At 41.7% G+C, this 10,461-nt stretch overlaps 1 protein-coding gene across 2 annotated transcripts; it reads left to right on the plus strand.

The window, feature by feature from the left end:
- The first annotated feature begins 28 nt into the window (after window positions 1–28).
- On the plus strand, window positions 29–10,163 carry LOC139570477 (ras-related protein Rab-5C). 2 transcript variants are annotated; one of them, XM_071392367.1, is made up of 6 exons: window positions 29–165; window positions 2,817–3,050; window positions 4,787–4,938; window positions 5,144–5,266; window positions 8,756–8,849; window positions 9,261–10,163. In XM_071392367.1, the coding sequence occupies exons 2-6, from the start codon at window positions 2,885–2,887 to the stop codon at window positions 9,386–9,388; spliced, it is 663 nt and encodes a 220-aa protein (XP_071248468.1). In that variant the 5' UTR covers window positions 29–165; window positions 2,817–2,884; the 3' UTR covers window positions 9,389–10,163. The 2 variants fall into 2 exon arrangements, with proteins under 2 accessions (XP_071248468.1, XP_071248469.1); XM_071392368.1 differs by having other exon boundaries at window positions 31–165; window positions 2,670–3,050.
- The last annotated feature ends 298 nt before the right edge of the window (window positions 10,164–10,461 follow it).

A 10,461-nucleotide genomic window follows, 5' to 3' on the forward strand; every position in this document is an offset into this window, starting at 1 on the left:
TCCAGATTCGAGAGCCTCGTTTCAGGAAGGTGTGTGTAACCCGGATGTTCAGTTACACAACGCGGAAATACAGGATAGAGTCATTCGCTAAACTGATAAGTGAAACAAACATCAAAACAATCATTTGAAAATTAAGGGCAAATACTACGACTGGAATCTAAATCGGTAAGAAAGAACACATTTCCCCTCTAAATCATAGTTGATTATCTTTGTGTACCGTCCTTGTATGTGTTCTCCTTTTTGTTATATTGTTTAAACAATATTTTTTAACTGCATCGTTGGGAAAGAGATCTTAAGTAAGCATTTCACGGTAAAGTCTACACCTGTTGTATTTGGCGCATGTGACAAATACGATTTGATACCTAACTAGTTACGTTACAGTAGTCAGCTAGCTAACTAGAAATGCTAGCGTAGTAGCGAGTAAGTTACAAAAATGCTCCAGCCATTGCTACTAGTCAACTATCTATGCATTTTCCACTTACTTACTGACTGTTTTGTCATCTAAGTTAGCTAGCTAACGTTAACGTATGAGCTGTCTGTCATATGGTTGTTGAACTGGTAGACTTTGTTGTACTCTTAACTTAGGCAGTGCACTGGAATTCAACGTCCTAGTTGTTGGTTAGCTAGCTAACGTTACGCCAGTGACAGCTTTTGGACAAACAGTTAGTGAACAAAAATATAAACGCAACAATTTCAAAGATGTTGCTGAGTTACAGTTCATATAAGGAAAGCAGTCAAATTAAATGAATTCATTAGGCCCCATGTTGGTCACAGATACCTTAAAGGTAGATGCGTGGATCAGAAAACCAGTCAGTATCTGGTGTGACCACCATTTGCCTCATGCAGCGCGACATCTCCTTTGCAGAGAGTTGATCAGGCTGTGGAATATTGTCCCACTCTTAAATGACTGTGCGAAGTTACTGGGTATTGGCGGGACCTGGAACAAACTGTCATACAAGTCGATCCAGAGCATCCCACACATGGTCATTCGGTGACATGTCTGGTGAGTATGCAGGCAATGGAAGAACTGGGACATTTTCAGCTTCCAAGAATTGTGTACAGATCCTTGTGACATGGGGCCGACAATGGGCCTCAGGATCTTGCCACGGTATCTCAGTGCATTCGAATTGCCATCGATAAAATGTGTTCGTTGTCCATATTTTATGCCTGCCCATACCATAACCCCACCGCTACCATGAGCCACTCCGTTACAACTTTGACATCGGCAAACTAATCTGCCCAGGGACTGCGGTTGAAAATTAGCTGGTTGGCTAAAACCGGCACTTTTACTGAAACGTTGCTTAATGTACACTGCCCCTGTAAAAAATAAACTCAAACCGCTCGCTCGCTCGCCCACACAACACCATACACGTGGTCTGCGGTTGTGAGGCCGGTTGGACATCTGCCAAATTCTCTAAAACGACATTGGAGGTGGCTTATTTAACATTATATTCTCTGACAACAGCGCTGGTGGACATGCTTGCAGTTAGCATGCCAATTGCACGCCCCCTCAACTTGAGACATCTGTGGCATTGTGTTTTTTGACAAAATGGCACATTTTAGAGTGGCCTTTTATTGTCCCCAGCACAAGGTGCACCAGTGTAATGATCATGCTGTTTAATCAGCTTCTTGATATGCCACACTCATCAGGTGGATGGATTATCTTGGCAAAGCGGAAATGCTCACTAACAGGTATGTAAACACATTTGTGCGCAAAATCTGAGCGAAATAAGCTTTTGTCCGTATGGAACATTTCTGGTATCTTTTATTTGAGCTCATGGAACATTGGACCAACACTTTACATGTTGTGTTTTATATTTTTGTTCAGTGTACATAGATGGCATCAAACAGTAAAGTAAAGAGCAATGATGTAAATTAACCCTGGATTGCTAATGCTAAAAGTATTGGACATTGAGAGCCTTTGGAAGCCACCTGTCGGCCATATTGGCACTCCCCAGTAGGAGCAGTCCTCCATAGGAAACAATGGAATTCTATTCTACAAAATTACATGTATTTATGTATTTTTTGTTGTTGTTGTGAACATAGCGTTAGTAATCCCCCAAAATATAAAATTAAGGAAGAACTGACAGAATATAATTTAAAAGTATGCATTAAGGGGTCTGTAATAGAATAAACATGGCAAAAACAAATGTGTAGACACTAATAAATTCATTTCTATAGCTTCCTAAGTATATTTTACAATGGTGTAGGAGTGCCAAGATGGAGGTGCGGTGGCGGCAACACGGAGCCCCGGCCCTATCAGTCATCTAAATCATTGATAAAGAGTTCACATTGTAGGGACACAGTTTGTAAGTGTTTTTTAGCCAGCCATGCAAAATCAGACTGACAAGATGCACCCCGTGGAGGTATTTCTGGACATAGTTTATAATGCTTTGGTTGATATTGAATAGGCCAACTGCCTACCAACACATTAACTGAAGAGGCTCTACTTCATATCTGCCAATGTTTGCGTTGTCAATATTGACACATCATGCCAGGAATATATGGTGGCCAATAGCAAGACTGCTCTCACACGAGGACCAGTGTGGTTTGCCTAACTTCCACTTCCACCTATACCTGCAGGGACTTTCCAGCCAGACTAACTGTGGTATTTTTTTATGCTTCTACTTCTTGACAGTAATCGTTTATCTATCTTTTCTCTACACCAGCATCCCAGTTGCTGCACTTCTTCTCTTTACTTTGCCTGGTTTCCGGCTCCGATCAGCTCAGCCCTTCTAACCTAATCCCCATCTGTTTCTGTGTTATACGGATCCCAACCGCTGCCCCCACATATTGGAATTCCACTGCTGCTCCAGACCCCCCCCTGCTGTCTCTCTTGGTGTGGCCAAGCCCCTCTCATTCAGGATAGCCTCTGCACAGCTTCATGGCGGGTCGTGGAGGACCGGCGCGACCCAACGGCCCGGCGGCAGGCAACAAGATCTGCCAGTTCAAGCTGGTGCTGCTGGGGGAATCGGCGGTGGGCAAGTCCAGCCTGGTGCTGCGCTTCGTCAAGGGCCAGTTTCAGGAGTACCAAGAGAGCACCATCGGAGGTGAGTTATTTAGTATATATATATATATATATTTATTTTATTTTTTTACTATTGTTGTGCAGGCTATTTCTGGTGGTTTGATATGACCCACTGCAGGTTTCTCTATTCCATCAAGTGGTCTTTTATATCTGTGATATTTGGCTTTACTAGATCTCATTGCAAGAATGGCATCACCATATCATGGCTGTTAAAAACAAAGCAAATGAGGTCAGACAAAAGGAAAAAGTGTAGAGTTGACACTGAAATTGCAGTTATTTAACCTTTATTTTGTAGTCAACTCAATGTATGCTCAAGCAAGTCAATGTAGAGGACGATGCTACCGTAGTGGAGATGTCATTAACGTCCAAAAACGAAATGGATTAACACTGTAGAACAGCATTTCTGCCGGATATTAGCTTATCGTATGCAATTCACAATAGTGAGCTCCAGTCAACGATAGAGGGCACAGGAAATGGCCGCAATGTAAGAATTGTTAGAGGGGTCAAAGGTTGACATGCCTCATGGGTCCTCACTGCTGGATAAATGGGCCTTGTTCAAAAATGCAATCTTTCTTCCTCCCTTCTAGTAGGTAATCAATGATTTAATGACCCAGTCATGTCAGTGATTGGGCTCAATAAAGGGAGGTAGGAAGGAAGGATTGGAACGAGGCCATGGACTCTCTGCGCGGTCATGTGATTGTGGAATTCTAGTGTTTGTAGTTTACAGACATGGGATTAGCATTTCTCTCTGCAGTTCTGATCCGTAGAAGCAGCAGTGCTGTGCTCGTTAGGAAGTTAATCCTCCAACCTGTTTGGCAGGACATGGTTAAAAAGCACAAATGATACCAAAAATAAAACATTTCTCAAATGACCTTGCATAACATTATGAGCCTATTACAAAGTACCGTTTGTTGATAGTATCCATTTTATTAGTTTCACTTCTTAGTCACTGTGGACTATCAGTAGAAGTCACTTTGATACTCATAGAATAAAAAGGAAAGGTTTACAACTTCCTAAGTCTGAGGGTGTATTAATTTGCCACCCAGGGCTTTTTACTTGCGACATAGTTAAATGCACTAAAGAGGAACAATGGGTACATATTGAAGATGTGCATGCTCGTCCCAATAATCTTTTCACCTGTCTATTTTCAGAGGATAAAGCGAAGAAAATGAACAACTTCATAGTTAAGAACACTTTAACAATATTGAAGAAGATTTGAACGTATTCTACCAGAACTAATATCACCCCCTAAAAACACAACCCTATGGAACAATCCCTGGATAGCTTTTCAGAATTCACAGATAAACTGTTTATGTGTATGTTTTGTATTATAAAAATAGAACCGTATCAAAGTCACTTTTTTTTTTAACGCCTCTGCGTCTTTTTAACGTGTGTGTACGACTCAGTTGGTAGGCCTCCTCCGCGTAGAGCTAATTGAGGAACTGCAACTGAAAGCTTTTCCTACACTGGATAGGTTTTAAGTGCCAAAAATGACAAAACAAATGTTGACATTGAAGAGAGTGGGAGAGATTGACATGTCAACCCCGCGTCATGGCGCACTCGATTGCGGCGCAACGTTACTGATCGACGTGCAGGTATAAATGTATCAAGTAGAACAGACCTGCTTCTCTGCCATGTGGGAATAACGTCAGCGCTATATAAGACATTTCCAAACTTCATGAACACCGCTCTGTTTCCTCCCCTGTCATATCCTCTTAACTTTTCTTCCCTCCCTTCCTCCATCTTACTATTTTCCAGCTGCCTTCCTCACACAGACTGTCTGCCTGGACGACACGACGGTCAAGTTTGAGATCTGGGACACGGCAGGCCAGGAGCGATACCACAGCCTGGCGCCCATGTACTACAGAGGAGCCCAGGCGGCAATTGTGGTCTACGACATCACCAACAGAGTGCGTGAAGGCTCTTTATCTGTTTCCCCTTACAACTGTGTAGGCAGGGTGTCCAATTGAATTTAATGACCAGTGAAACCAATAGTTTGGTTCTTTTAAGAATATAACTTCTCAATGCTTTATGGGCTTAGTTCAACTCTCGTACCCTGTCATAACCTTAATGTAAATGATGGATTCTGTGCCTTTTTCTGTCCTGTTTCACCAGGACACTTTTACGCGAGCAAAGAACTGGGTGAAGGAGCTGCAGAGACAAGCCAGCCCCAACATCGTCATCGCTCTGGCTGGGAACAAGGCTGACGTCGCCAACAAGAGAGCCGTTGATCTCCAGGTGAGAACAATTCCCACGCTGTGTGTGTGTTTCATTGATTGACAACATAACAAACAAAATGTGTAGTTTTTTTTGTCATAGGCCAAATGGTCTTCTACTATTTGGTGTGGTACTATGATAGTGTACATTTAAAAAATAATAATATATATATATATATATATATAGATATATACATACATACAGTTGAAGTCGGAAGTTTACATACACCTTAGCCAAATACATTTAAACTCAGTTTTTTCACAATTCCTGACATTTAATCCTAGTAAAAATGTCCTGTTTTAGGTCAGTCAGGATCACCACTTTATTTTAAGAATGTGAAATGTCAGAATAATAGTTGAGAGAATGATTTCTTTCATCACATTCCCAGTGGGTCAGAAGTTTACGTACACTCAATTAGTATTTGGTAGCATTGCCTTTTAAATTGTTTAACTTGGGTCAAACGTTTCGGGTAGCCTTCCACAAGCTTCCCGCAATAAGTTGGGTGAATTTTGTCCCATTCCTCCTGACAGAGCTGGTATAACGGAGTCAGGTTTGTTGGCCTCCTTGCTCGCACATGCTTTTTCAGTTCTGCCCACAAATGTTCTATAGGATTGAGGTCAGGGTTTTGTGATGGCCACTCCAATACCTTGACTTTGTTGTCCTTAAGCCATTTTGCCACAACTTTGGAAGTATGCTTGGGGTCATTGTCCATTTGGAATACCCATTGTGACCGAGCTTTAACTTCCTGACTGATGTCTAGAGATGTTGCTTCAATATATCCACATAATTTTCCGTCCTCATGATGCCATCTTTTTTGTGAAGTGCACCAGTCCCTCCTGCAGCAAAGCACCCCCACAACATGATGCTGCCATACCTGAGCTTCACGGTTGGGATGGTGTTCTTCGGCTTGCAAGCATCCCCCTTTTTCCTCCAAACATAACAACGGTCATTATGGCTAAACGGTTCTATTTTTGTTTCATCAGACCAGAGGACATTTCTCCAAAAGTACAAACTTTGTCCCCATGTGCAGTTGCAAACCGTAGTCTGGCTTTTTTATGGCGGTTTTGGAGCAGTGTCTTCTTCCTTGCTGAGCGGCCTTTGAGGATATGTCAATATAGGACTCGTTTTACTGTGGATATAGACACTTTTGTACACGTTTCCTCCAGCATCTTGACAAGGTCCTTTGCTGCTGTTCTGGGATTGATTTGCACTTTTCACACCAAAGTACGTTCATCTCTAGGAGACAGAACGGGTCTCCTTCCTGAGCGGTATGACGGATGCGTGGTCCCATGGTGTTTATACTTGCGTAGTATTGTTTGTATAGATGAACGTTGTACTTTCAGGCGTTTGGAAATTGCTCCCAAGGATGAATCAGACTTGTGGAGGTCTACAATTTTTTTTCTGAAGTCTTGGCTGATTTCTTTTGATTTTCCCATGATGTCAAGCAAAGAGGCACTGAGTTTGAAGGTAGGCCTTGAAATACATCCACAGGTACACCTCCAATTGACTCAAATGATGTCAATTAGCCTATCAGAAGCTTCTAAAGCCATGACATTTTCTGGAATTTTCCGAGCTGTTTAAAGGCACGGTCAACTTAGTGTATGTAAACTTCTGACCCATTAGAATTGTGATGCAGTGAAATAATCTGTCTGTAAACAATCGTTGGAAAAATTACGTGTCATGCATAAAGTAGATGTCCTAAGTGACTTTCCAAAACTGTAGTTTGGTAACAAGAAATTTGTGGAGTGGTTGAAAAACTAGTTTTAATGACTCAAGTGTTTGTAAACTTCCGACTTCAACTGTATACACATACATACACACACACGCATATAGTGCTGTCGGAAAGTATTCAGACCCCTTCACTTTTTCCACATGTTGCTACATTACAGCCTTATTCTAAAATTGATTAAATCGTTTTTTCCCCTCATCAATCTACATACACACCCCATAATAACAAAGCAAAAACTGTTTAATAAAAAATATAAAAAATTATAAACTGAAATCACATTTACATAAGTATTCAGATCCTTTACTTAGTACTTTGTTGAAGCACCTTTGGCAGCGATTACAGCCTGGAGTCTTATTGGGTATGACGCTACAGACTTGCTACACCTGTATTTGGGGAGTTTCTCCCATTTTTCTCTGCATGTCCTCTCAAGCTCTGTCAGGTTGGATGCAGAGCGTCGCTGCACAGCTATTTTCAGGCATCTCCAGAGATGTTCAAGTCCGGACTCTGACTGGGCCACTCAAAGTCATTCAGAGACTTGTCCCGAAGCCACTCCTGCGTTGTTTTGGTTGTGTGCTTAGGGTCGTTCTCCCCAGTCTGAAGTCCTGAGCACTCTGGAGCAGGTTTTCTGTACTTTGCTTTGTTCATATTTTCCTCGATCCTGACTAGTCTCCCAGTCCCTGCTGCTGAAAAACATCCCCACAGTATGGTGCTGCCACCACCATGCTTCACCGTAGGGATAGTATTAGCACGATGATGAGCGGTACCTGGTTTCCTCCAGACGTGAAGCTTGGCATTCAGGCCAAATAGTTCAATCTTGGTTTCATCAGACCACAGAATCTTGTTTCTCACGGACTGAGTTCTTTAGGTGCCTTTTGGCAAACTCCAAGCAGGCTGTCATGTACTTTTTACTGAGAAGCAGCTTCTGTCTGGCCACTCTACCATAAAAGCCTCTAAGAAGAGTCTGGGTGGTTCCAAACTTCTTCCATTTTTAAGAATGATTGAGGCCACTGTGTTCTTGGGGACCTTCAATGCTGCAGACATTTTTTGGTACCCTTCCCCAGATCTGTGCCTTGACCAATCCTGTCTCGGAGCTCTACAGACCTCATGGCTTGTTTTTTTCTCTCTGACGTGCACTGTCAACTGTGGGTCTCATCATATATATATATATATATATATATCTATATATCTATATATATCACACACACACACACACACACATAGGTGTGTGCCTTTCCAAATCAACCACAGATGGACTTCCAAGTTGTAGAAACGTCTCAAGGATGCTCAATGGAAACAGGATGCAACAGAGCTAAATTTTGAGTCTCAGAGCAAAGGGCCTGAATACTTATGTAAATAAGGTATTTCTTGTTTTTAATACATTTGCAAAGCATTTCTAAAAACCTGTTTTCCTTTTTTATTATTGTGTGTTGATTGATGAGGAAAAATATTAATTCAATCTATTTTAGAAAATGGCTGTAACGTAACAAAATGTGGAAAAAGTGAAGGGGTATGAATACTTTCCGAATGCACAGTATGTAAAACAAAAAATACTTTGTCGTCCACATATTGTCAATTAGGGCCAATTTCCTGGACACAGATTATGCCTTGTCCTGGGCTAAAAAGCATTGTCAATGGAAAATCTTAATTTTAAATTGCTTTTTAGTCCAGGTCTAAACTCAATCTGTGTCCGGGATACCCCCCTTAATGCTTAAGAACCTGTTATAGCCTTGAATAATCTCCCCAAATTCTGTATTAATAATATAATTGTCCTGTATTTGCAGGAAGCACAGGCCTATGCCGATGACAACAGTCTACTGTTCATGGAGACTTCAGCGAAGACTGCTATGAATGTCAACGAAATCTTCATGGCCATAGGTAAGGGCAACCATCTACCCAGTGAGTCCCAACTTACTCCAAGCACTATTGGCCTATAGTCCTCATTAGTGATCACACAGACTATATGATTACTATTCTATGGGTTTATCTCAAAAGCCTAAATAGACCTCCCTTACATTGTTGCTACTTTGAAAACCCAGGTATAGGATGAATTCAAATTGGTGGATGCCTACTACATTTACTTTTCATTTTTGTTATATAGAAAACACTCTTATCCAGAGCAACTTACCGTCAATAACTACCAATACAATGCAAACAGGAAAGGAATTGGCTTTCACTAGTTCAGATGGCGAGGAATCCACATTTTGGATGTTCTGTGTATCTGTTAATTCTGGGAGCACACGAACGCAGCATTAATGGCCCACTCTACTCTATTCTCTGTCCTTGTAGCAAAGAAGCTGCCCAAGAACGAGGCTCAGGGCGCAGCCGTAGCAGGGGGCCGGGCCCGGGCAGGAGTGGACCTTCAGGAGCCCGCCCCCCAGGGCCGCAGCGGCCAATGCTGTGGCGGGAGCACTTAGCCGATATCCAATGAACTGACTGAACGAGCCCAGAACACAAATATTATCAAGACAACCAATCACGGCCTAGAGAGTAACGATGCGGGAACCGTTCTCACCCCCCCCAATCAAAAGGAGACCCTTTTTAAAATTATAAGCTAGAGAATTTCATTGCGACCCTCTCGCATACTCTTTTACCCTCTAACTACCCCTCTGCTATACCTCCCATCTCCCCCGTCTCTCACTTTAATCTAAAACTAACTGGATTATGTCTTAACATTTTCTGTCCTTTAAAAAAAAACATTATGTCGATGGATCATACCAACTGCTACTAGCCTTTTTGTCCAGGTTGCAGGTGCATGTCGCAAAGGTTAAGTTGTCTTTTCCTCTTAATCATTTTCTTCCTTCCATGTTGGTCTTCCACGTCTAGAAGAGGGAAAATATGCTCCAAGGGGACAATGTGTCTTACGCTCTTTCTCCGGATCTGTTCATTTTGTAAATTAATATTAGCCTTTGTTTATTATTACCGCTGTTCTTTTGGCACGAGTGGGGGATGATTTATATAGGACACACCTAATGTGGTTTCTGACATGTGCGACAAATTAAACTGTAACTGTAACTCATTGTGCATTTTATCACCTAGTATACCAGACAGTCATTTTTAGCACCATGTTTTTGAATCTGTAAGACAATGTATTCTTACATTTATAAGACCTGAAGAAAAAAGAATTAAAACATGGCAAGATTTTCTAGGCTAAAATGTACATTGTTAATGGGAATAAATGTTTTAAAATGGTATAACAATAATTTGTTCACCGCCAATCAAACACAAATGTTCTGTTGGGCGGCAGCATGTGGTAGGCCAGCCTCTGACATGAGATTTAAATAATGTATATTGTTATCAAAAACTTATCTTGTAGTTTGAAGGGGGGAAAAAATACACTATTTGCTGAGGTGAAAGAGTAAGGAACCATGGTCCTTATTAGGGGAGAATTTAACATCGTCCACAGCACCCCATTGAACACAGCCAACTGACGAACCTGTGAAAAAGACGATAAGTAAATTGACCCCTCTTCTACATCACATGAAGACTG

This window comes from Salvelinus alpinus, chromosome 3, assembly GCF_045679555.1.
Source record: "Salvelinus alpinus chromosome 3, SLU_Salpinus.1, whole genome shotgun sequence".
NCBI lineage: Eukaryota > Metazoa > Chordata > Actinopteri > Salmoniformes > Salmonidae > Salvelinus > Salvelinus alpinus.

Bases quoted from the DNA above. Each gene is read 5' to 3' on its own strand.
- LOC139570477 (XM_071392367.1), top strand. From the start codon at position 2,885: ATGGCGGGTCGTGGAGGACCGGCGCGACCCAACGGCCCGGCGGCAGGC. The intron at 3,051-4,786 runs GTGAGTTATTTA...ACTATTTTCCAG, and splicing joins CCAAGAGAGCACCATCGGAG to CTGCCTTCCTCACACAGACT. The intron at 4,939-5,143 runs GTGCGTGAAGGC...CTGTTTCACCAG, and splicing joins TCTACGACATCACCAACAGA to GACACTTTTACGCGAGCAAA.